At 34.3% G+C, this 27,801-nt stretch overlaps 1 protein-coding gene across 5 annotated transcripts in view; it reads right to left on the bottom strand.

Moving 5' to 3' along the window:
• LOC111063072 (probable ATP-dependent RNA helicase ddx20) overlaps window positions 1-27,801 on the bottom strand; it is an 87,493-nt gene that overhangs the window by 26,636 nt on the left and 33,056 nt on the right. For all 5 annotated transcript variants that reach the window (XM_039433830.1, XM_039433827.1, XM_039433829.1 and 2 more), the window contains exon 2: window positions 3,312-3,429. In XM_039433830.1, the coding sequence (XP_039289764.1) occupies window positions 3,312-3,423 (112 nt within the window). In that variant the 5' untranslated portion in view covers window positions 3,424-3,429. The remainder of the gene's footprint in view (window positions 1-3,311; window positions 3,430-27,801) is intronic.

Raw genomic sequence — 27,801 nt, 5'->3', positions numbered from 1 at the left:
CTTCTTTTTTGATACTTTTTATAATTTTTATCAGTATCGATTTTACGAACCTTGCTAGCAGGCTGTTGAATGTACAATTTATGTGACATCAAATAACTAGAAAAACAAATATCCATGCTTTTTGATAATTATATAACTATCGTATACGGCTTCTATTGACGTACTATCACTCACAGTTTCCAAAGTTGTAAGATCGAGTTAGTCTTATTATATAGAAAAGATAGCATGAACTCTGGTTCTGGCTTGGTATAGTGCGTTTATATTCCAAATTTCACTGTTAACTCAAGCCGATAGTCCTAGTAGTTCTTTTTCGTGAAGGGCCTGTTTCATGAAAGTTACAAGTCCTGTAATACAGGAGAATCACCATTCCTATTAGATGCTTAATATAGCCGATAAAACCAGCTGTTCCTGTATTACAGGACTTCTAAGTTTTCATGAAACAGGGGCCTGGTAGTCTCTCATACTGTGTCGTTCTTAAGGTGCGTACAGATTTACGCGCCGCGAACATGAGCAATTCACTTTTAATCAGCTGATGCCAAGCTTTTTATATCTGTATCTTACCGTTTCTGTAAAAGTACATATATAGTCAGCTGATTAAAAGTGAATTGCTCATGTTCACGGCGTGTATATCTGTACGCACCTTATCACTCACACCCCAACAAAACACTAATAATGAAAAATAGAAGTCCACAGGATTTGGCTCGAGTTGGAAAAATATCGGCTTGAAATTTGATACATAAATGAACTATAGATATCTTCTCATGCCATCTTTTCTATGTGGTCCTATTAGCTCAGGGAGTGATTTAGTACGTATAGCCCCAACACTTATAATAAGAAATCTATGCTATTTGTTAATTGTATACATGGAATATCTTCTCATGCCATCTTTTCTATGTGGTCCTATCAGCTCAGGGAGTGATTTAGTACGTATAGAACCAACACTTATAATAAGAAATCTATGCTATTTATTAATTGTATACATGGAATATCTTCTCATGCCATCTTTTCTATGTGCTCCTATCAGCTCAGGGAGTGATTTAGTACGTATAGCCCCAACACTTATAATAAGAAATCTATGCTATTTGTTAATTGTATACATGGAATATCTTCTCATGCCATCTTTTCTATGTGGTCCTATCAGCTCAGGGAGTGATTTAGTACGTATAGAACCAACACTTATAATAAGAAATCTATGCTATTTATTAATTGTATACATGGAATATCTTCTCATGCCATCTTTTCTATGTGCTCCTATCAGCTCAGGGAGTGATTTAGTACGTATAGCCCCAACACTTATAATAAGAAATCTATGCTATTTGTTAATTGTTTATTATAATACAGTAGTTTTTCACAAATGCTAATTATTATATTATATTACATTCTCTGGAAAGTTTTATTTTCAGAAGTTCTTTGACTGTACAGATCAATTGAACACTAGAAGCAATGCTTGCATAAATTTTCAATTCATAATCCAAACCATCCCAGAATTCTGTGGAAAATTCCTTTAACGCCTCGAGTTTTACCGGGGAATACGAAAACTTTCCCTTTGAATCGACGACCTGAACTATTCCTTGAAAATCTTCTACTGCGATAGAAGCTTGATTCGAGAAATCGTGGGTTAAAAATGTTGGGATTTGGTGCTTCATATGAATCAAGGCTTGGACTTCTACGGAACTTATTATTTAGGCTTCGAATTAATCTGAAAAATATTGGTTCTATTTCATGATTTCCTCGTGCACCGTTCTCATCTGCAACACAGAACCGAGAATTCTCTTAAGGCTAGTCGCATATTGATACGTGACACGACATGACATGATGTGACACGAGTCTGCTCAATGAGTTTTTGTATTAATAAGTAATTATATGAGTCATCACATGTAAATATATGAGTTATTATGATTATTATCAACACATCATCCAGCAGAATCAAGTCACGTCGTGTCACGTCGCGTTTCAATATGCAACTATAAAAATTTATTATCTACATTTTTATAGCCTAATAACCAATTAAAAGTAGTCCTAACTCCCGAATAGGAATAGCACGTGAAATAGAAAATGTAATGTATTTCAGTTCATGAGTTACATGAGAATACAAGCCTAGAATCATCATCGGCACGTTTTAAAGAATGATACGTCATCTTTTGGAAATTTCAATTTTAACAAAATTTGTGAGAAGAGCAGATTTGGGCCGAGCCTGTCTCTCTCTCCCAGTCATTGGTAGATGATTTGTAGCTTTATTGATGAATAAATAAATAGATGTTTCAAATATTTTTCTTGAATGAAAAAGACTAAGAAATTGTCAAAAAACCACTGATTTATTGATAATTAGAAAGACCGGTTTCGGTTATTACACCATTGTCAATCTCTGATAAACCACAAGTTAACCACAATAACCACAATAAATCAGTGGTTTTTTGACAATTTCTTAGTCTTTTTCATTCAATATGAATAATTACCACAATATCAACTTCTCAACTACACAAATATTTTTCTTCCTTTTGAATAGTATTCACGTTATGAAATGTATCCAATGATCATATATTAATGTTTTTTTTGTCTATGATTGTAAATATCGATTCTGTTATTGAGTAAAACTTGATTTTATTTGAAATAAAAAAATATATATTTAATTTCATTCTACACAAAAAAACATACTTGTACATTGTGTTACTATTTCATCAAGAAAAATACTAAATAACAATACCTTTGAATACAGTGTTCAAATATTCTCTTTATTGGAGAGTCTCTCACAGATATTCCTGCTCTTTGAAACTGAAGGACTCAATTTATCATGACAGATGATAGTGGAAGCAAAATCTTCAAATTAATTGGACACGACTCGATTTCTTAACCACTCATAATAACGTTTATTTTTCAGTTACAAGGCTACCATAAAGCCCTATGATACATTATTATCACCAAAAAATCTTGAGTGATTGTTTGTAATTCTTCTTTGAAGCTAAAAGACTCAAACTAGGATAATAGTGGGGGCAAAAGCTTCAAATTTATTGGACTTGGCTCGATTTCTCAACCACTCATAATAACGTTCATTTTTCAGTTACTAGGCTACCACAAATCCCCAGGATACATTACTATCAAAAAAAATGTTGAGTACCTAATTGTTTGTAATTCTTCTTTAAAGCTGAAAGAATCAAACTAGGATAATAGTGGGGGCAAAAGCTTCAAATTTATTGGACTTGACTCGATTTCTGAACCACTTATAATAACGTTAACTGCATAGTAAATAGGCTACCCCAAAACCTCAAGGTAACTTTACTATCACCTAAAAAACTTGAGTAATTTTTTCTTACTAGTTGGCAAGGCTGCAGGTGATTGCGAATAGTAGTGGGGAGGAAGCGCTTCGGCTAAAAATCCAAACAGAACCGGAATCAGGCAGCTGGCGATGATAGTCCGAAGATCCATGTTTACCTAGAACATAGAAAGCTCAAAATAATATAATTTAGATACAATCTTATTGTGAAATTTTTGGGCAATAGCCTGTTTTTTCTTTTCCAATCATTGTATTTTTTGTGTATTTGTATTTAACCTAATAAATAAATAATTATATCAAGTAGCAGCTTCAAAACTGAAGATACATCAGCAAACAAACTGAATAAATATAAGAATAAATAGACATAAATAACTACGGTAAATAGTAAAGATTAATAACAAGTTTGAACAGAAGAAAAGACAAATAGGAAGTTGAGTAAAATTATCAATGGTTGAATGTCAACTAGAATCGTATTTGAATCGATAGCTGAAATCTTGCTTCTGGGTATTGACTTATGGCTGGTAGCGAGGAGAAGTTAATAATTTTGAAGTTAATAAAGTTATATAATTACTTACTTAAGATATAATTATTATTTAACGAAAATCCTAAATAAATGCTGCAAATCACCCCGAAGACCTCTGCTACTGCAGACATTGACAACAGGGTTAACAGCTAGATGGAAATTCGATGAGAACTACTATCCAAAAATTAGTTCCCAGCCCGGGAATCTAACCCGGTACCTCCCAATTGCTATTCAGTAATGCTTATACTGACCAAACTGACAATCTCTGGATAGCAGCGCTCATTTTATACGAACCCATAGCGGCCAACCAGATACAGATGGAATTAAATAGAGAATGCATTGCATTCTGTACTTACTTAAGAAATGTAGATAATGATTTTCGCATGGGTTCACAATGTGCATGACTTTTTTTCTTCTTATTTTTTCTATTTCTATCTTGTATTCTCTATTTCTATTTCTATCTTGTTTTGTAGTAATCTACATCAATTTTTACTGTACTCATCTATTATAATTTCAGTTTTACAATAATAGACTACTTATAGTTTATTCATGTACAGTGCTATTTTGTTTTTGTACCACTATGAGTCTTGTTAAACTCAGTGGAAAATTGTCATATTGTATGAATAAATAAATTAAAATAAATATCACCAACCAATAAACTATATATTTGGCCAAATAAATTTAGTTGAATTGTTGAATAGAGTTGAATAGAGTTGAATCAGGTTGATAAAATTAAGTGAATAAATAACTCTTTTATTGCATTCTTATAGTTGAAAACAGGAAAGTTGAAACAATAATTGCCAGGGAAATAGCTTGAAATTAATGTAGCAGTGGCTGAATTGGAAAGTCCTTGCCTCCAAAACGATCTGGAGCTGTCTGATTGGTCAATGGTAGGTGAGTCGCCATTTTACCTTCACAGCTAACAACCAATGAGAAGCGAGGAGCTTGAGGATGCTACATGAGAGTCATTCTCCAATATTATCGTTGGATTTGGTTTATTCTGGTTGCATTAGCAAAGCCAGTCCTATATTTTAGTGTCTTCAGTTAGTTCTGCCTGCTTTCTCAGCTAGAATATTTTTCTCTAAAATTCTCAATTTTTTTGCTAAATTCTAACCTATAATTCAAGATTGAACAAAGTAGTCTTGAGTGAATAAACCTGTATAATCTGCTGAATAATTGCAATAATTATAGAGTTACTGATGAAGAAGTATTTCAAAGGGTTGAAGAAAAACGATCTCTTCTGGCATTCTTGGCTTGGCCATGTATTTAGACACAACGAATTCACGTTCAGAATACTGGAAGGTATAATAATTAGACAAAGGGCTTGTGGAAGACCCCGGCTACAATATCTGAAGCAAGTTACCAAAATGTCTAGAAATCCAGAGCTACATCCAACTGAAAAGTACAGCTCTCGACAGAAATCGTTGGAAACCAATCGAATCATTGAAGCTAAAGTAGAAGATGGAGCTACTTCGTGATTTGGTGTCCAATCAGTTAACATAATAGGCCTTCTATAGATTCCAAAAATATGTTTTAGAGGAGAGTAACTCCAACTAAAGTCGGAGCCGATATTGAGCCTGGGGGTGCCAAATTCCTAAATTCAACCCTCATTGAGCTTTCTGTAGTCTATGCTGATAATATATTATGTTGAAGTATGAATACATATTCATAATACAAATACAAAAAGTTAATATTCTTATTCAAGTCTTTGAATGATTGGAGTGGTGAGCTATATTATGAAGAATATTTTGCAAAATATTATTGATATCATCATAATGCTGGCAATAGCATTATCCCAAATCCATCGAAACTATACCTCTGAATTTAACACAAGCTTTATAATATCATAGAGAAACAATAGCGTAAGTAGTTATCCCATGGTATAAAACGTTTATGACGCAACTTTTACTGTTATCTCAAGCCGATTACTGTTGATTATTGTCGATTTTTACTGTTTTGTTGGGGTGAGAGTGTATGAACGGCACAATATGAGAGACTACCAGTGTCACACAGCTTCACGGGAAAGTGAATTACATGGACATAATTACATGGACTATCGGCTTAAGATAACAGTAAAAGTTGCGACATAAACGCCCTATACCATGGGATATCTACTTACGCTATTGTTTCTCTGTGATAATATAAAGCTTGAGTATACTATGTAAACTCAAGTAGAAATGACATACCAATAAAACAGAAAATATCAACGAAAATGACAGTCAACTCTGAAATAGATATTTCTACAAGATTCATTAAAATAGATCTTGAGAAAACTTACTCAATCTCCAACAAATGTATCTCACTTTGAAAAAGTTGATGGCTTTGATCTCATGCAGGGTATTATATCTAAAAATATGTCTTCACCTTCCAGACTCCACAAATAATACAGCAAGTGTCAAAATAGAATAGAAAAGAAACTAGAAAATATTAACCACATCTTCCTGTAACTAGAATTCCACTATCAAGAATTATCTCATTATTCGATCCAGGAAAATTTGGTTTTAACGTTTATCTGATAAAGTAGATTGGTTGCACAGCCTTGGCAACTTAATCTTGATTTTAAAATGGAATGAGAATATTGTAGGTTGGAAGATATATTTTCAAATCACCTTAAATATTAGTCTGAGAAAATGAGATCCAATTAAGTGATGATATCACTGTATTCCTTCTAGAATTGAATCTATGTGATAATTGACTTTATTCATAAAATGGAATTATAGTACTTTGGAATTAATAAAATGGTAGATTAAAAACACAAATTATAACAGATAGTTTCAGTGACCCACAGCATCTTCAGGTTTTAAAAAAAATTATAAATAAATATGAGTAGCCCTAAATGCATATATTTTAAGTGATAATTGACATTTCTCAAATTACTAAAAATGAATGATTCTCGTGAAAAAGTAATAAGAGGGAAAAGAAAATGTCTCGATAAAATGGAATTAATAAAATAATAATCCTTACATTATGGAAGTGAAGTTCGAGGAATATAAACGGATATAAAGTTGAAAAAGTGCCTTTCCAATTTGCCCTCCAAGCAAATTTAATTTAATCCATAACTTCGTTTCACCTTTCGTAATTTTTCCAACTTCATCACTCTCTCTCACTCTATCTATCTTTCTCTTTCTCTTTCTCACTCTCTCTTCCTCTAGACTGAGGGAACATGCTTTTAAATCTAGTTACAAGTGCCGTAGTATAAAGTTATAAATTCAAACTAGGTTTTGAGTTTCTTCAAACACAGACTACGCTCAATGAAATTATTATTTGACATTCCACTTGTTCAATAAATTTGATAATTTTAAAGAATCTGATGTAATGGAAGGAATTCATTACAGCTTCTACATCATCTTCATTCAATGTCTCCTATATTCAGAGAGGAAACTCTACTATAGTGTGGTCCAACTTATAATGGCAATGGATAAAGATAGAAGAATAGCGATGCCGATTCTCTGCATTAATTAATTTATTTGTACACTGTCAAAAACATCATTGTCATCGTTGTGGACCTAGAAAAGGATTCTAGGTTTTCATTTTATAGTGTTTTCTCTGCTCAATATTATTTGTTGATTTTTTATGATTCTACTGTTCTAAAGTTTGTACTGTAATTATAAGTTAAAAGGATTCACCGGCTTTGTCGAATGATAGACAAGGATAGCAAAACCAAAGTTGATCAAATACTGTCATTATAACGTGGACCTCACTATAGTATTATTCTCTTAATGAAAACACAAATTTTAAATTGTCAACCACTTTTTATTCTTTTATTTTCATTTTATAGTGTTTTCTCTGCACAATATATGTTGATTCTTCATGATTCTACTGTTCTAAAGATTCTACTGTAATTTATTAGTTAAATTTGAACCTGAATTTTCTGTATTATTTCGAAATATTATGTTTTTCTTCTACTGTTTTGCAACTCTCACCAGCGGGTGAAGAGTTTCTTTTTGCTGGTGATGCCTATCTATATTTTATACTTTATTTTATTCAAGTATATGTATGCTCATTATGTTCATCTATATATATAAAAAGCGAAATGGCACTCACTCAACTGACTGACTCACTCACTCACTCACTCGCAAAACTAAAAAACTACCGGACCAAAAAACGTTCAAATTTGGTAGGTATATTCAGTTGGCCCTTTAGAGGCGCACTAAGAAATCTTTTGGCAATATTTTAACTCTAAGGGTGGTTTTTAAGGGTTTAAAGTTCGTCTTTTAGCATGTATATTCTTCTTATTCTCTTAATTATAATTGAAAAATGTCCATACCATATGTTAATATAGAACTATAATCTAGAGAGAGAGTACCTCTTCGAAACAGTTGTTAACTGGTAACTAAATTAATAATTTTGTCAGGTTGGCATTAAGTTGAGTTGATTTTGTTAGATTGGCACCAAGTTGAAGATTGAATTGCATTTATAAAATTGATTTGGTACTACTACTTCAATCATATCTATTCCTGGGAATATTATATTACTAGCCGTCAGGCTCGCTTCGCTCGCCATATCCGTTTAGCCAGACGTTTAGTCTGGACCTCCGACTGGATCGTCCTAACATATGATAAAATGCAAGCGAGCGAAGCGAGCCTGCTGATCACATCCTTGAACGATCCAGTCGGGGGTCCAGGGGGCGGAGCCCCCTTGCTAGACGGATATGGCGAGCGAAGCGAGCCTGTCGGCTAGTTTATTTATATTTTTAATGATATGTCATATTGGAAAAAGGGTTTGTATGTCTTGAATAGTCTGAATTGGCAATGAATGAATTGAAGATCGAAATTCTACTTTATAGTTTCTATTTTTCCATGCTCTAATGTTTCCCCACACAGTATTCTAAGCCAAAACTGTGAATATTTATATTGTTTCTTTGATACTCTATCATAGCGTACTTCCATTGAGGTGTTAAACTCAATAATGTGAAACACTTATTGACATGGGCTACTTATGAATTAATAAAACAAAATAAATCTTATAGCACCCTTTAAAAATGATTTTTTTTTATTTTATAACCTGAAGATGGTGTAATATATCACCGAAACTAGTTGTTCAACTATTTTAAAGTTTTTTTTTTTAAATGAAGGGTGCTATAAGATTTATTCTGTTTTATCAATAATGTGACCAATCCGAACTGTAACATCAGACCTGAGCCAGCCAGGTTAGGCTAGGCGTACACCAGTTAGGCAAGACAAGGCAAGACATGATCAGACACGTTTAGTCACAATACTTTACATAGTTGCTTATGAAGACATGTCTAATTGCAATGACTAATCAGTGTGAGTTGCGTCATAAGCAACTATGTGAAGTATTGTGACTAAACGTGTCTGATCATGTATTGTCTTGTCTTGACTAACTGGTGTGCGCCTAGCCTTACACGGTACTATCTTCATGAATCCTCTCTCTCTCACTCACTTTCTCCCCCTCTCTCTCTCTCTCTCTCTCTCTCTCAATCAATCAATTTTCTGTTTTTTTTCTCTTAAATATTCATATTGATCAAAACTTTTACAATATTTCCATTAATAAATAAATCCTTACTTTAATTAATGAAATGAACGTTTTAGTAGAGAGTTAGTGGGGAGGATATTTTTAATATTCTTTCCGAAGAATAGACATTGATTATGTCCAAATCTCCGCCAATTTATGTAGATGCATAACAATATAATTATCTATAGTTATAATATTACAAATTGCTTTTTCATATCATATACAGTTCAATAATTATTTTCTTAGTCTATATTATGTAAATTCATCTATAATTTTGCTGTATTGTAAGCTATTGTATATAAGTGTATAAGCCAGTATATATTGTAATCTACATAAATAAAGTACTCAATCAATCAATTAATCTCTCTCTCAATCTCTCTCTATCTCTTTCTCTCTTACTCTTTATATTTTTCGACAATTATTTGTTGAAACACCGCCGATTTATGAAGTTACATTACAATTTTATATTATCGTTAAACTAATTGCATTTAATCTTTATTCACGTTGATTGATTATCTTTATTTTGTGAAATTCGTTGAATATTTAGCATTATCGTCATTTGATGTAAATTAGTGTATAAGCCAGTAAATATTGTAACATACATAAATGAAGAAGTCTAATCTAATCTCTCTCTCTCATCATTTGTAATAATTTCCACTAATATTTTCCACTATGTATTGTATTCAAATAAGGAAGTTGTTTTGTTTAATTTTATAAGTGTTTGCCATAGGTCTTCTCAGACCTGGCAATGAAAAACGAATCGAATAAATATCAAATATCTCACTCAATATCTCTCTCACACATTGTCAATCATACCCTCATTTGATAATAACCTGTATTCATGAGAAAATGTGGAAACCTGTTTTGTACTCAGGGTAGTAAAACTAATAGCAGCAGTAACAGACATGATGATAGAATCCATTAACTCTGTCATTGGACGAACAACAATTTTGGTCATCAAATTCCTGCCATAATGGATGAGCCTTGAAGAATAATAATTACCGTGTATTACCACTGTCATACAACACTCGTCAGTTTCAAAATTGTTATTACACGCATATAAACGTACAGAGGTTTGCAGTACCACAGACAAGCTTGGTGGGGAGGCACCTCGTTACCAACCTTATTTATTAGGGGTTGAAAATAGTACCGGCTATTATTTTTAATTCGCGGCAATTTGTGTAAATTTTTATCTGACCAAAAAGGGTGAAACGCGTTGAAGAGCGGGACTTGAAAATGGTTCCAGGGTCGTTGTCACTAGATAGATGAGATGGGTGGTTACTGTACTGGACAAAACGAGAAAAACTTCGAGGGTGAGGGGTGGAGTTTGGAGGGAAAGGGGTGGAGTTTGGACAGTTAAATCGAGAGTTGGAAGCGATTGTATTTAAAACAAAGGGGTAATTCCTGGCCCACTACAGCGAGCAATGACACAGTAATTGTTTCGCCTGCTTTGCAAACACACACACTGAAAAAAGAAAATCCAGCTGAATACTTTCTGGGTTCGCTCTCAGGCCCATTCAACTCTCCCCACTTTTGGATTATTGTGTCTTTCCATTGCTGCTGGGTCTTACCTATCCACTACCCTTTCCACCATGTTTATATTTCATATTGTGGCTTTCGTTTTTCCACTCGAATCCTATTTTAAACGGAATTATTACTATCTACTTTCACACTATGATCAGGGATGTTATGGAATTCCAGTTTTGCTATGTAGTGTTGAGAAGAAATAAACTTACACGCTTTTGAAGAATATGGCATTTATTGAAAGTAAACGAAAATCATAATGTTACAAGAAAAATCTGGTGTGGTACACTCACACAACTTTCCTTGCTCATATTTGAAACTACAATCAGACTTTTGTATATGTGTATATATAATTGTTTTCAGAGTACTTTTTCCTTTGTGTAAATTGTGAAATTCGATGATTTTTTTTTTAGTCGTCATTTTTTTAAAGTCGTCAAAACAGCTGTTCTACAGATGAAATATCTCGACTATGTGTTCTTTTTATGAACTGCTCTACCTACCTACCTACCTCATGCACGAGAAGGAGGTTACAAAGTCCATTTCTCAAGGATGGGGTGGACCCCCCATTAGTTCCCAGAAAAGAGACTCATGCCAGTTAATAGAGCTGATAAGTAACTATACAGAGTATGAATTTGTATGAAATCGGTCAAGTTATTTTGAGAAAATCGTGAAAAACATGTTTTTTTTTTAGTAATTATCCGCCATTTTTCTCAAGTATATTACGGAGCTCCTGCAATTTTCTCAGAAATGAGACTCATGTCAGTTGATAGGGCTTATAAATAGCTATCCATGGTATGAATTTGAAGAAAATCGTTAGAGCCGTTTTCGAGAAAACCGTGAATAACATGGTTTTTTGGTGATTATCCGCCATTTTTCAAAAGAATATTACGGAGCTCCTGCAATTTTCCCAGAAATGAGACTCATGTCAGTTGATATGGCTTATAAATAGCTATCCATGTTATGAATTTGAAGAAAATCGTTAGAGCCGTTTTCGAGAAAACCGTGAAAAACATGGTTTTTTAGTAATTATCCTCCATTTTTTCCGCCATTTTCAATTCAATTTTATTGAATTTCTTATTGTCAGATCCTCATGGTATAAGGACCTCAAGTTTAAAATTTCAAGTCAATCGGTTGATTAGGAATGGAGTTATCGTTCACAGACATACACACATACACACACACACACACACACACACACACACACACACAATCATGCTTTTGGACTCAGGGGACCTTGAAACATATAGAAAACTTGAAATTAGGGTACCTTAATTTTTTTTGGAAAGCAATACTTTCCTTACCTATGGTAGTAGGGCAAGGAAAGTAAAAAGAGATCAACTTGGAATGAATCTTCAGCTGACTTGCTGGTTTCTTAAATACAAACTCAGCTGCCAAAACTCAGCTGCTCTTGCTGCCAAACTCAGACACGAGTCTAAATAATGGGCCCGTTCTGTGTGTATGGAATGTGGTAAATTGTCCGATTCAGAATTCACCAAGTAAAAATTTCCACGTTCCATGGGAGGAATTTTGACAGACTCTGTTCCAGAATCCTGCTCCAGCTCCAACTTTCTGCCCCACAGTCGAAGTGTGGTGAATTGTCCGACCTGGTACAGTTCCAACTATCTGCGCTCTCATTGGTCGATTATTGTAGTCTACTTGCTTCTCTGCGCATGCGCTGATAGTTTGTTTACCATAGCATAGAATACATGACCAAAAAGGGTGAAACGCGTTGAAGAGCGGGACTTGAAAATGGTTCCAGGGTCGTTGTCACTAGATAGATGAGATGGGTGGTTACTGTACTGGACAAAACGAGAAAAACTTCGAGGGTGAGGGGTGGAGTTTGGAGGGAAAGGGGTGGAGTTTGGACAGTTAAATCGAGAGTTGGAAGCGATTGTATTTAAAACAAAGGGGTAATTCCTGGCCCACTACAGCGAGCAATGACACAGTAATTGTTTCGCCTGGCTTTGCAAACACACACACTGAAAAAAGAAAATCCAGCTGAATACTTTCTGGGTTCGCTCTCAGGCCCATTCAACTCTCCCCACTTTTGGATTATTGTGTCTTTCCATTGCTGCTGGGTCTTACCTATCCACTACCCTTTCCACCATGTTTATATTTCATATTGTGGCTTTCGTTTTTCCACTCGAATCCTATTTTAAACGGAATTATTACTATCTACTTTCACACTATGATCAGGGATGTTATGGAATTCCAGTTTTGCTATGTAGTGTTGAGAAGAAATAAACTTACACGCTTTTGAAGAATATGGCATTTATTGAAAGTAAACGAAAATCATAATGTTACAAGAAAAATCTGGTGTGGTACACTCACACAACTTTCCTTGCTCATATTTGAAACTACAATCAGACTTTTGTATATGTGTATATATAATTGTTTTCAGAGTACTTTTTCCTTTGTGTAAATTGTGAAATTCGATGATTTTTTTTTTAGTCGTCATTTTTTTAAAGTCGTCAAAACAGCTGTTCTACAGATGAAATATCTCGACTATGTGTTCTTTTTATGAACTGCTCTACCTACCTACCTACCTCATGCACGAGAAGGAGATTACAAAGTCCATTTCTCAAGGATGGGGTGGACCCCCCATTAGTTTCCCAGAAAAGAGACTCATGCCAGTTAATAGAGCTGATAAGTAACTATACAGAGTATGAATTTGTATGAAATCGGTCAAGTTATTTTGAGAAAATCGTGAAAAACATGTTTTTTTTTTAGTAATTATCCGCCATTTTTCTCAAGTATATTACGGAGCTCCTGCAATTTTCTCAGAAATGAGACTCATGTCAGTTGATAGGGCTTATAAATAGCTATCCATGGTATGAATTTGAAGAAAATCGTTAGAGCCGTTTTCGAGAAAACCGTGAATAACATGGTTTTTTGGTGATTATCCGCCATTTTTCAAAAGAATATTACGGAGCTCCTGCAATTTTCCCAGAAATGAGACTCATGTCAGTTGATATGGCTTATAAATAGCTATCCATGTTATGAATTTGAAGAAAATCGTTAGAGCCGTTTTCGAGAAAACCGTGAAAAACATGGTTTTTTAGTAATTATCCTCCATTTTTTCCGCCATTTTCAATTCAATTTTATTGAATTTCTTATTGTCAGATCCTCATGGTATAAGGACCTCAAGTTTAAAATTTCAAGTCAATCGGTTGATTAGGAATGGAGTTATCGTTCACAGACATACACACATACACACACACACACACACACACACACACACACACAAATCATGCTTTTGGACTCAGGGGACCTTGAAACGTATAGAAAACTTGAAATTAGGGTACCTTAATTTTTTTTGGAAAGCAATACTTTCCTTACCTATGGTAGTAGGGCAAGGAAAGTAAAAAGAGATCAACTTGGAATGAATCTTCAGCTGACTTGCTGGTTTCTTAAATACAAACTCAGCTGCCAAAACTCAGCTGCTCTTGCTGCCAAACTCAGACACGAGTCTAAATAATGGGCCCGTTCTGTGTGTATGGAATGTGGTAAATTGTCCGATTCAGAATTCACCAAGTAAAAATTTCCACGTTCCATGGGAGGAATTTTGACAGACTCTGTTCCAGAATCCTGCTCCAGCTCCAACTTTCTGCCCCACAGTCGAAGTGTGGTGAATTGTCCGACCTGGTACAGTTCCAACTATCTGCGCTCTCATTGGTCGATTATTGTAGTCTACTTGCTTCTCTGCGCATGCGCTGATAGTTTGTTTACCATAGCATAGAATACATAACCAACAATGATGTTTGATAATGATTTATTAAATGAATTTTTCTCGATAGAAAATTTGAGAGTGATGGAATAAAAGAAATTTACACTTTTCTAGACGGTAGGTTTGTAAAACAGCCTTTCTACATTCACGCAGCTAGTAAACGACACATTTTAGTGTAAATCAACTCCATATGTGCGCGCCAAAAGCTTGAACCAACAATTTTGAAATGGCGTTCCATGGGAACATGAACTAGTCACGTAATGGAACAATTTACGATTGGAACTGGAACAATTAACTGTACACAGAACGTACACAATGAATATGTAATAGTATTTTACGTCACATTGACGGGAAGGTCCCTTTTGCAGGGCAAAAATAATGTTTCTAGTTGAGGCGTTGGCCGAGGATTTATATTATTTCTAGTTCTTATAGGATTTATCAAGTGGTTTTGAAATTTTGTTTTCCATTGTATTTATGAATTGAGTTCAAGATCCTCTTTTATTACATATTATGTGATTGAATTTTGATTTAGATTTTCATTTCTTTCTATTAATCTTATGTAATCTTATTACATATTAATGTAATCTATTATTTTTGTACTCTTATGTTAATTTTCAATTTTTTAAAGGGTTGTGTGGCAGAGAGGACCAGGAGTCCTAACTCCGCCCCTAATAAAGGCAAATAATCAATCAATCAATCAAATCTCTCTCTCTATCTTTTCTTTATCTTCTCCCATCACTTGAAATACAGTTTTTTTTAATCATACACTGGCACCTAACTCTCAATTCATTATATATAACTAATTTATTATAACTTAGTTTAATTAGTGAGTATTATTGTACAGTATTTAAATCTATCTTAGCATTAGTTATTGTGATATTTTCTTGCTCGTCATGTTTCAGTGTTTGCCATATCTCTCTCTCTCTCTCATACAATCTCTCCTAATGATATTACAGCGATGATTCTGAAGCACAATGTCCATTAAATCTAATTGCAACCTTGGATGATAATGCTTCCTCAATAAACCTCAAACTCTGAAGATTCACGGAAAGTGGAAACTGATCAAGACAGAGGCAGAGCAGGATTTAGAACTGTGGACTGGTTTTCTGAGGAGGTCTCTGAGGTCATAATCCTTGCGAGGGTTTGCTGAGGAGGGTGGAAGGTTGCTGAGGAGAAGGGAGGGGGTTCTCTCGATACTCTCCAACAGCCAAAGGCGTCAAGGGGTCGAGGGGGGTTCGGCGTACCCTGTAGATCCCCTGACAACCGTAGAGAGTGCTCCCGAGGGAGTATCGGGAAGTGGTAAGATTCCGGGGAGGACTTCCAAGACGTTCAGGCTTTCATCGACAAATCGTCGACTCAGTCTTATCATTCCACTCGCTTTCCGTTAAGTATGTTGCTCTATCCTGTTTCCTCACCCTGTTTCTACACTCCCTTCATCTCTGTCCAACTCAATTCTCAACAGGTCGGTTGGTCAATTTTCAATAAGTCGATTACTTGACGATGAAAAACTCCGTAGGAACTCTCCTGAAGTCTATTTTCATAATATTAACATCAACAAGTAACTTTACATCGTAAAGTTTCAATTTACGAAGAAAAACTCTATAGGAACAAGCTACTCCTGGAGTCTATTTTCATAATATTAATTTCAAAAGCTGACTTCACATTGTGAAGCATCATTTTACGATGAAAAACTCTACAGGAACAGGCTACTCCTGGATTCTATTTTCATAATATTAATATCAAAAGCTGACTTTACATTGTAAAGCATCATTCTACGATGAAAAACTCTACAGGAACAGGCTACTCCTGGAGTCTATTTTCATAATATTAATATCAAAAGCTGACTTTACATTGTAAAGCATTAATTTACGAAGAAAAACTCTATAGGAACAAGCTACTCCTGGAGTCTATTTTCATAATATTAATATCAAAAGCTGATTTTACATTGTAAAGCATCATTTTACGATGAAAAACTCTACAGGAACAGGCTACTCCTGGAGTCTATTTTCATAATATTAATATCAAAAGCTGACTTTACATTGTAAAGCATCATTCTACGATGAAAAACTCTACAGGAACAGGCTACTCCTGGAGTCTATTTTCATAATATTAATATCAAAAGCTGACTTTACATTGTAAAGCATCATTTTACGATGAAAAACTCTACAGGAACAGGCTACTCCTGGAGTCTATTTTCATAATATTAATATCAAAAGCTGACTTTACATTGTAAAGCATTAATTTACGAAGAAAAACTCTATAGGAACAAGCTACTCCTGGAGTCTATTTTCATAATATTAATATCAAAAGCTGACTTTACATTGTAAAGCATCATTTTACGATGAAAAACTCTACAGGAACAGGCTACTCCTGGAGTCTATTTTCATAATATTAATATCAAAAGCTGACTTTACATTGTAAAGCATTAATTTACGAAGAAAAACTCTATAGGAACAAGCCTCTCCTGGTGTCTATTTCCATAATATTAATATCAAAAGTCAACTTTACATCGTAAAGCATCGTAAAGCATGGAAAACTCTAGGGGCAGGGTACTCCTGAAGTCTATTTTCATAATATTAACATTAAATGCTAACTTTACATCGTGAAGCATTACTTGATCATGGAAAACTCTAGAAACAGGTCTATATTCCAAAGTCTATTTTCATAAAAATCAACATCAAAAGATAATTCTTGAAGTGAAGATAATGGCTATGGAATGGAATCAATTGTAGAGCCGATACCTCTATAAACTATTATCCTTCGTTTATAATAATTATGATTATCCTATCATATTAAGTAAGCAATTTCTGTATATCTGTTTATATTTTTATATCTGGATATCTGATTATTTTCATATCTGGTTATCTGGTTATTTATGTTTAACGGATCTCGAAAACGACTCTAACGATTCCCACGAAATTTGAAACATAGAAGGTTTACGATATAAAAATTCGATTGCACTAGGTCTCATCCTTGGGAAAACTCGCTGAACGACATTAAAAGGATGATTCATCATTGGCTGAAACAGCTGAGACTTTCGTCGTCTGTAGATAATAAAAAGTGAGCGAGTGATTCTGTGGAAAATCAAAATATCGCATCCCCGAAATTCATAAGCTGACGTATAGCAAGCTGTAAAATATAAATACGATCATTTTAGAGAATTGTGTTCTGTTTATCAATAATAATTAAAGTGTTATCTAAATTTGGGAGAGAAATAGTACAAGGAGTATCCTTAGTTTTTCTCTCCCAATCAGTGCTTCTTTGTGAAAAATATAAATAAATAAAAAAGAAAGAATAGAAAAATAGAAAATAGGTAAAATAGAAAAAAAAACGAGCGAAGCTCGGTGCCCCGGTAATTGTACGCTTAATCCTGGAAAGAAGAAGAAGAAGAAGAAGAAGAAGAAGAAGAAGAAGAAGAAGAAGAAGAAGAAGAAGAAGAAGAAGAAGAAGAAGAAGAAGAAGAAGAAGAAGAAGAAGAAGAAGAAGAAGAAGAAGAAGAAGAAGAAGAAGAAGAAGAGAAGAAGAAGAAGAAGAAGAAGAAGAAGAAGAAGAAGAAGAAGAAGAAGAAGAAGAAGAAGAAGAAGAAGAAGAACAAGAATTGTTTCCCAAAATGGAAACAATTATCTTTCGTTCACTTGCCGGTTCCACTTGGAAACGACGGAAATGGGACTCGAAAAGAAAGGGAGAATAAACTTTCCGGTAACGTCGTAAAAAGTTGCAGTTGCCAAGTTTACCGCGTGGAGAAAGCCCCGGTAAAAGTTTTTGGAGGCTGAAAAATGAAGTCGGCCGAACATAATTACGAGTTTCCAGGTTTGCAGGTCTATGCAATGCTGACTGGTCTTTTTTTTCTTAGTGAATACCACTTCCTTGTTCAAGAATTTCTTGTAAGATTCATGAAAACTCTCGTCGAGAAAGTGTAAAAGTGGGTCTTGATGCATATGTTGTCATTTATTTCGAAAGCAAGCTACACTTTTGTACGTATATTATTGCAGGTTTCAAAAGTTTGGGAACTTTTGGAATGACAGATGAGTGACTATCACAGCTTTTCGACGATATTTTTTCAGATATTGAACTTGGCATTTGCTGGTGAAAATATTACCTTTTTCATGTAACAATCGGAAGTTATTTTCTTTTTCCACTCAGAGTGATATTTTTTTAAAGTTATGATATCTCCAAATATTCCAGTAATACAGCAGCGTTATAAACAGCTGTTCGCTAACCTCATGCAATTGAGCATGAGCAGATTTTTCTACATAGGTACTTTACTCCAGAATAGGTTTACTGAATTTATAAGGAATATACCTCACTTATTTTCAATTTCCTTGCCCTATTACCATAGGTGAGGAAAATATTGCTTTCCAAAAAAATTAACGTATCCTAATTTCAAGTTTTCTATATGTTTAAGGTCCCCTGAGTCCAAAAACATGATTTTTGGGTGTTGGTCTCTGTGTGTGTATGTGTGTATAAGTGTATGTCTGTGAACACGATAACTCCATTCCTTATTAACCGATTGACTTGAAATTTTAAACTTAAGGTCCTTATACCATGAGGATCCGACAATAAAAAATTCAATAAAATTCAATTCAAGATTTCGGAAAAAATGGCGGATAATTACTAAAAAAACATGTTTCTCACGGTTTTCTCGAAAACGGCTTTAATGATTCTCTTCAAATGTATACCATGGATAGCTATTTATAAGCCCTATCAACTGACATGAGTCTCATTTCTGGGAAAATTGCAGGAGCTCCGTAATATTCTTGAGAAAAATGGCGGATATTTACTAAAAAACAATGTTTTTCACGATTTTCTCGAAAACGACTTGACCGATTTTTTTCAAATTCATACCCTGTATAGTTATTTATCAGCTCTATTAACTGGCATGAGTCTCCATCTGGGAAACTAATGGGGGGACCACCCCATCCTTGAGCTATGGACTTTGTAACCTCCTTATCGTGCATGAGGTAGGTAGGTAGAGGAGTTCATAAAAAGAACACATACTCGAGATATTTAATCTGTAGAACAGCTGTTTTGACAACTTTTAAAAAATATCATCGAATTCCACAATTTACACAAAGGAAAAAGTACTCTGAAAACAATTGTATATACACATATACAGTAGTGTGATCGTAGTTTCAAATATGTTGCTGCCAATCGTCATTATGTTATACCCCTAAATTATTCTCCTTTAAGAATAGAACTCACAGTTCAATGAGCAAGGAAAGTTGTGTGAGTGCGCCACACCAGATTTTTTCCATAATATACTACATTACCATTGGATAGGAGAGAGTTTTTTGAAAAGATGTTGACATTGTATTCAATACAATATAATTATTGTTCAACAATATCATCGAAATGAAGAAACGTTTCTCTTCAAGGTTCTATTCAAGATAATTTATCTACAGATCTTCAGATGAACAAAGATATCAAATCTATTATACTGAAACAAGATGTGTGGAACTCAGTTAGTATATCTATACGTTTTTCATATCTATTGAATAATATCTCCATGTATATCTATAGTTTCTCAATAGAAATATCGAATATGTTTTCAGAGCTTACATTGCTTTCTGCAGTTATATAATTGAAGTGATAAATGATGCAATAAATGATGGATGATCTGAGTGATTACAGAATTACGAAGTTTAATTGTGCCCTTAATTGAACCAAACTCAGCATGTGTAAAATGCTCACATTTCATTGTTACGCCAGCTTAGTTTCATGTAAATTATCAACAATCTATTGGAATTCCACGAATAGTGATCATTGCCGCATAATATAATTCAATAAGGAACTTCTCAAATCGATAATAAGGTGAAACATATCAAAGTAAAATTGGAAGGCTTACATGCAACTTCAATATTACTTATTCAATCTGAAGGTGATAATGATTAAGGAAAACAAAAAAATTCCTCATTCCTGATCGAGTCAAAATGGAAGGCATACTTGCAACTTAAATATGACTTATTATAATTTAATCTGAAGGAGATAATGAGTAAGGAAAACTAAAACTTTCCTCATTCCTAATGATGTTGTATTTTGTAAACAAGCTTCCTGGATCTCTGTGAGATAAGTCGACCACATACATAGACCACATCAGACAAATCATTACCTGAACTCATATCCTCCTTGTCTGAAATTATTTTATTAAGGAGTATTGATAAAAAGTTGTATGTGGTCAGATACATAGTCTCTGACTACAGGAAGAATGTCGGTAGATCTTGATTAAATTGTTGCAACCAAAAGTGCATTCTCACTTATCTACATGAAAACCAATGTCTATATATATGAATTGAGGGTTCAATTTTCATTTTAAAATTTCAAAATCATTAAAAATTTCCTTGGAAATAGAAAACGTTGAATAAATCGTAATAGGCCTATAGAACATGTTCTCTCAAATTTCAATATTTTTTATTCATTGCATTTGAAGATTCATTTTTTCCTTATTTAGGGAAACCATTATTAATTTCTTTAGAAATAGAAAACGTTGAATATAACATAAAAGGCCTATACAACGGATTCTCTCAAATTTTAATATTATGGTTCATTGCATTTGAAGGTTCATTTTCTCCTTATTCAGGAAAACCATTATTAATTTCTTTAGAAATAGAAAACGTTGAATATTACATAATAGGACTATACAACGGATTCTCTCAAATTTTAATATTATGGTTCATTGCATTTGAAGGTTCATTTTCTCCTTATTCAGGAAAACCATTATTAATTTCTTTAGAAATAGAAAACGTTGAATATTACATAATAGGACTATACAACGGATTCTCTAAAATTTCAATATTTTTTATTCATTGCATTTGAAGATTCATTTTTTCCTTATTCAGTAAAACCATTATTAATTTCCTTAGAAATAGAAAATGATGAATATAACATAATAGGCCTATACAACGGGTTCTCTCAAATTTCAATATTATGGTTCATTGCATTTGAAGGTTCATTTTTTCCTTATTAAAAATTAATCAATTAATTTATCCTAAAATTTTCATACAATGATGAATAAAACAGAGCAAATCACCCCTCAAACAATGCACTACTTAAAACTGAAGAGCGATAATTCACTTTCAAAAAATAATACACAGATTAAAAAGACTATAGTTGAATAGTATTGGTCTGTATGTGTGTGTGTGTGTATGAGTGTATGTGCGTCTGTGTACACGATATCTCATCTCCCAATTAACGGAATGGCTTGAAATTTGGAACTTAAGGTCATTTCACTATAAGGATCCGACACGAACAATTTCAATCAAATGCAATTCAAGATGGCGGCTAAAATGGCGAAAATGTTGTAAAAACAGGTTTTTTCGTGATTTTCTCGGAAACGGCACCAACGATTTTGATTAAATTCATACCTAAAATAGTCATTGATAAATCCCAATCAACTGCCACAAGTCCCATATCTGTAAAAATTTCAGGAGCTCCGCCCCATCAATGCAGATAGATTTCCAATTACCAGGCTTCAGATACAATTGAAACAAAAAAAAATCAAGTGGAGTAGATTGAGCATGAAAATCTCTACAATTATTGTTCAGTAACATTTCCACCTAAAATTGAAAATAAGCTTTAAATTCGAGAAAATGTGATTATTCAATTGCAAATTATTGTTGATTCTATTAAATCATTCACTATGAAGAGATAGCAGACCTCATGTGTGTCTCCAGCGTTAATGCCCTGTCATCAGCTGGCTCAAATCTTTGAATAGTAGACTTGAGATGCGCGGGAACACTAGCGTCAGGTGATCAATTTTCATAACGGCAAGGAAAGTTGTGTGAGTGCGCCACACCAGATTTTTGGACTTGATGACTGATATCGTCAAATCAATAAATGATATAATTATGCTGAATGAGATTTTTATGCTAAATGATTATAATCAATAAATGAGATATTTATGCTAAATGAGATTATTATGCTAAATGAATTGAGTTGAACGAACCGATTCATCGGAATGAATAATTGAGTACAATAACTGAATAACTATTTTATTGTATCCTTATCGTTGAATATACTTTTCAGGACAATAAAAAATAAAATTTCAATGAGATAGGAAAGACTGAATTTCTAGTGGGCCTACGCGCTTCCAAAACCAAGAAGCTCTCTGATTGGTCAATAAGTTGATTGGCCTCCATTTTAGGTTCACAGCTCACTACCAATAGGAATCGAGCAGCTTGTGAATGTCACTGTCCAATGAGACTGCTCGTTGAAGTTGAGGTGTGGCTTACATTGTCATAGCTAATCTCATGTCTTGATGTGCGGAAAAATGTGAGATAAAATGAGGTCCCCGTTATGATGACAGTGGAGAAAGATAGAAGAAATACGTTGCCGTTTCTCTGGATGTCTCACCTTCTATAGAGGTTAGCTGATACTAGAATACCTAATGTAATACCAACTGTTCATTCTTGTTGAAAATAATCTATTAACCGATTATATTGAACGGGTAATTTCTGTATATATTTTTATATTTGGTTATTTATTTATTATTTTATTATTCATGTCCAACGGATCTCGAAAACGGCTCTAACGATTTTCACGAAATTTGGATCACAGTAGGTTTATGATATGGAAAATCGATTGCACTAGGTCTCCTCATCCCTGGGAAAACTCGGTAAACGAAATTAAAAGGATAATTCATCCTTGGAAAAACAGCTGAGACTTCCGTCGTTTGTGGATGATAAAAAAGTGAGTGAGCGAGTGCGTCTATGGAAAATCAAAATATCTCATCCCCGAAATTCATAAGCTGACGTATAGCTGTGAAATATGAACACGTTAATTTTAGAGAATTGTGTTCTGTTTATCAATAAATAAAAATAACGAGGGAAGCTCGGTGCCCCGATATTATTTTATTAGTCAAGTCAAAATATTTTTTCAATTACTAAATAATTCATTCTCATAATTGAGATAAAATATTATGTTTATCAATCATCTTTCTAGTTTCCATTCTATGGAAAAACAATCTGGCAACATGCAGAGCTAGAAGAGGATAGCACTATCTGTTTGTTGAATGATAGACAAGGATCAATGTCAATTTGCCATTATAACGTGGAGCTCTCTTAGGAGCGTCAGATTGAAGCGTCCTACACCGGATGTATGGAGTCCTACAATTGCTAACTATATTAAGTCCTATTAAAACGTGAAAAAATCATGAAGAAATAATAATAATAATATCGAGTGACCTGGCTGGCTCAGGTCTGGTGTCAGAGTTTTCAGGTCGCAACTGATCAATTTCAGGGCCTCTGACATGACCTAACGACTGCTTTTTAGGCAGCCGGGACCTACATATGAAGAAATGATTTGTACCAATGACTCCTGTACTTCAAACTCAAGAAGGAACCAGTTTTGTTGAGCTTCCACAAGAGTTCATTACCGATATCTGTAGCATTCAAATTCCCGCTGATTTTCGATGACAAATTGCCGAATATTTGTTATCCGTTTCACCGTGTATAAATTTAGATGGAGCCCGAAAATCATTTGCATGATCTCGTCGTTCCTTGAGAGGATTTGAATTTCCAATTTGGACAAAATGGCCGACTCAGTTCTCTGATAACGAGGAGATCGTTTCTACAGATGTTAAGGATTCTTCTTTGGGTGCGTCTATGTGTGCGTTTTATTTGTATAAGTACCTACTCCAACATCCGTGTCTTCCGCTATAAGATGGAACAAGACAGGGAGTATATTTCGAAATCAGATAGTAAAACAGAGAGAGAAGAAATGAGGAAGGAGAGGGAAGAGAAAGAGAGTCATATTTTGGGAAATATGAAGAGTAAGCAGAATTTGACGGCAGATAAAACCCAGACCTTGAGAATGCTATCCCCTTACTTCTCTGTCAGTAAGGAGTGATTTGTGAGCTAGTTTCCCCCAAGATGAGAAGGGCCCAGGGTCCCAAAATGAGGATGAAAGAAATAATAAGTCGACTGAATTGGAAGGGTCTCTATTTGACAAGCTATTACAGAATTAAGGCTGCCTTCCAGTCAATATCGTCAAAATCGTGGAGATTTTCGCAGCATATTGAGAATATTTTTTAAGGTTTTCGCTGCATGATAATTATAATCCAGTGGATTGAGAATATTCTGAGAGGTTTTCACTGCATAATATGATTTGCTAAATTGAGAATATTTTCAAGGTTTTCACTGCATAATATAATTTGGTGAAATGAGAAAATTCTGAGAGGTTTTCACTGCATAATATGATCTGGTAAATTGAGAATATTTTCAAGGTTTTCACAAAAGTCTGATCGTAGTTAGTTTCACAGCTGTGATAAGTTCTAAATAGTGTTTGTCTTTTCGGTCTCAAAATTTTATTTTTTTTTCAAATTTTGGTATTTTCTAATTAATTGTAATTAATTTAATTTAGTTTAGAAGTATTTTTTTGAATTTAAAAATGATTTTTGTGTGTTTTGAATTGTAAATTGAGTGTGCAATTGACGAATGTTGTGACACATAACCTAGCTACATTTGGACTGTTGTATAAATTAGAATTGGAACCGTTTTGGGCTTATAAGCCTGTGGTACTTTTCTGTAAGTTGTGTAATTATTCTGGATGATTAAATAAATAATATAATTTGGTAAATTGAGAATATTTTCTAGGTTTTCACTGCATAATATGATTTGGTAAATTGAGAATATTTTCAAGGTTTTTACTGCATAATATGATTTGGTGAATTGAGAATATTTTCAAGGTTTTCACTGCATAATATAATTTGGTGAAATGAGAAAATTCCGAGAGGTTTTCACTACATAATATAATCCGGTGGATTGAGAATAGTCCTTGAAACGAGTATGGTGATTCTATAAGTTCAGCACAGTCTTCAAATTATTATTTTTTCAATTTGAGGAGTGGTTGTCCTTGCAATTGAATCAATGGTTGTCTCTTGTCTTCTCTTTGAGGAGAGATCATCTTATCTTATCCTACTAATAGAGATATGCACTGTGCTTTGAGTTACTTTTAGTTCAATGTTGGATAGGTATGGTGAAGTAGAAATAACATTCTTCTTGTTGTGGAAATGATCAATGAATTCCAATGTTTCAAAAATTGACTAGTGTCAAAAAATGCCAAAATTAGATTCGATTTCAATCAACTGCTTTCTTATAAGCATGGGAATGATTATTCTTCTTGCCGAAAGCCCAGCAACCCCGTCTAGAGAATGTCTATAGAATCTATAAATAAAAGCGAAATGGCACTCACTGTCTGACTGACTGACTGACTGACTGACTGACTGACTGACTGACTGACTCACTCACTCACTCACTCACTCGCAGAACTAAAAATCTACCTGACCAAAAACGTTCAAATTTGGTAGGTATGTTCAGTTGGCCCTTTAGAGGCGCACTAAGAAATCTTTTGGCAATATTTTAACTCTAAGGGTTGTTTTTAAGGGTTTAAAGTTCGTCTTTTAGCATGTATATTCTTCTTCTCCCAATCTATTAATTATAATTGAAATTCCCATATCATATGTTACTATAGAACTATAATCTAGATAGAGTACCTCTTCGAAACAGTTGTTAACTGGCAACTAAATTAATAATTTTGTCAGGTTGGCATTAAGTTGAGTTGACTTTGTTAGGTTGGCACCAAGTTGAAGATTTAAATGCAATTTATTATCGCGGAAAAATTGATTGGGCACTGCTACTTCAATCCTGGTAATATTATATTACTAGCCGTCAGGCTCGCTTCGCTCGCCATATCCGTTTAGCCAGACGTTTAGTCTGGACCCCCGATTGGATTGTCCCAACATATGATAAAAATGCTCAAATGAAAAATGCAGGCGAGCGAAGCGAGCCTGCTGATCTCAATCCCGGACGATCCAGTCGGGGTCCAGGGGGCGGAGCCCCCTGGCTAGACGGATATGGCGAGCGAAGCGAGCCTGACGGCTAGTGACTGAATAGAATTACTTAGAATAAAGTCTATAGAATGACTGAGAATATAGTGTCTCTTATATTTTTGTTGATGTGGCAAATTTTCGACAGTAATGTTCACTCTAACACTTAACCACGGAATACTGAGTACAAAATACTGATCTGATTACAACTCAAATTATTGTAGAAGAACTTCAGGGTAAAAGAATGGAGATGGGGCCGCCGAAAGCAATGAATGAACAGGTAGAAGTTGTAGTGACTGACCCTTCAGTGGTCGCCTATTGTTAATGAGTTTCGACATTTTCGTGGTCTATTATCAAGGATTCCACTCGGAGGAATAAATTGGTGGCTCAGTCTGATTACTTAAAGGCATTTTCAGTTGTAAACCAGTGTCAGCCTACATTGATTCGATAAACACACACATTACTATCGATTATAAGTACAATGTTAGTCAAACTAAGAACGAGTTATTTTTCAAAATAAAGATTACGTCATTTTATACTTATCCTTATGTCCTATTATATTCAGTGTACATGATGAGAGTAAATACATTACATAGACATTACAGTGCACAAAAACATACATATCAAAGTACAAATTTTTTACTATATGGTCAAATGACAAATTTGGTCAAACTAAGATCATATATTTGGTGTACATGAGACTAGCACTATGAACTCACCAAACGTCCTAATTAGAAATATTGAAGAGTCCTGTAATATCACCCCCTGTCCAAATTGAAAAAATCTGGTGTGGCGCACTCACATAAAGTTCCTTGCCGTTATGAAAATTGATCACCTGACGCTAGTGTTCCCGCGCATCTCAAGTCTACTATTCAGTGATTTGAGCCAGCTGGTAGCAGGGTAATAACGCTGGAGACACACATGAGGTCTGCTATCTCTTCATAGTGAATGATTTAATGGAATCAACAATAATTTGCAATTGAATAATCACATTTTCTCGAATTTAAAGCTTATTTTCAATTTTAGGTGAAAATGTTACTGAACATTAATTGTAGAGATTTTCATGCTCAATCTACTCCACTTGATTTTTTTTGTTTCAATTGTATCTGAAGCCTGATAATTGGGATTCTATCTGCATCGATGGGGCGGAGCTCCTGAAATTTTTACAGATATGGGACTTGTGGCAGTTGATGGAGCTTATCCAGACTATTTTAGGTATGAATTTGATCAAAATCGTTGGAGCCGTTTCCGAGAAAATCACGAAAAACCCTGTTTTTGACAACATTTTCGCCATTTTAGCCGCCATCTTGAATTGCATTTGATCGAAATTGTTCGTGTCGGATCCTTATAGTGAAAGGACCTTAAGTTCCAAATTTCAAGTCATTCCGTTAATTGGGAGATGAGATATCGTGTACACAGACGCACATACACTCATACACACACACACACACACACACACA

Source organism: Nilaparvata lugens, chromosome 8 (assembly GCF_014356525.2).
Source record: "Nilaparvata lugens isolate BPH chromosome 8, ASM1435652v1, whole genome shotgun sequence".
Classification (NCBI taxonomy): domain Eukaryota; kingdom Metazoa; phylum Arthropoda; class Insecta; order Hemiptera; family Delphacidae; genus Nilaparvata; species Nilaparvata lugens.
The sequence above is the reverse complement of the archived record's forward strand: the minus strand, read 5'-3'. Positions and strand labels throughout refer to the sequence as shown.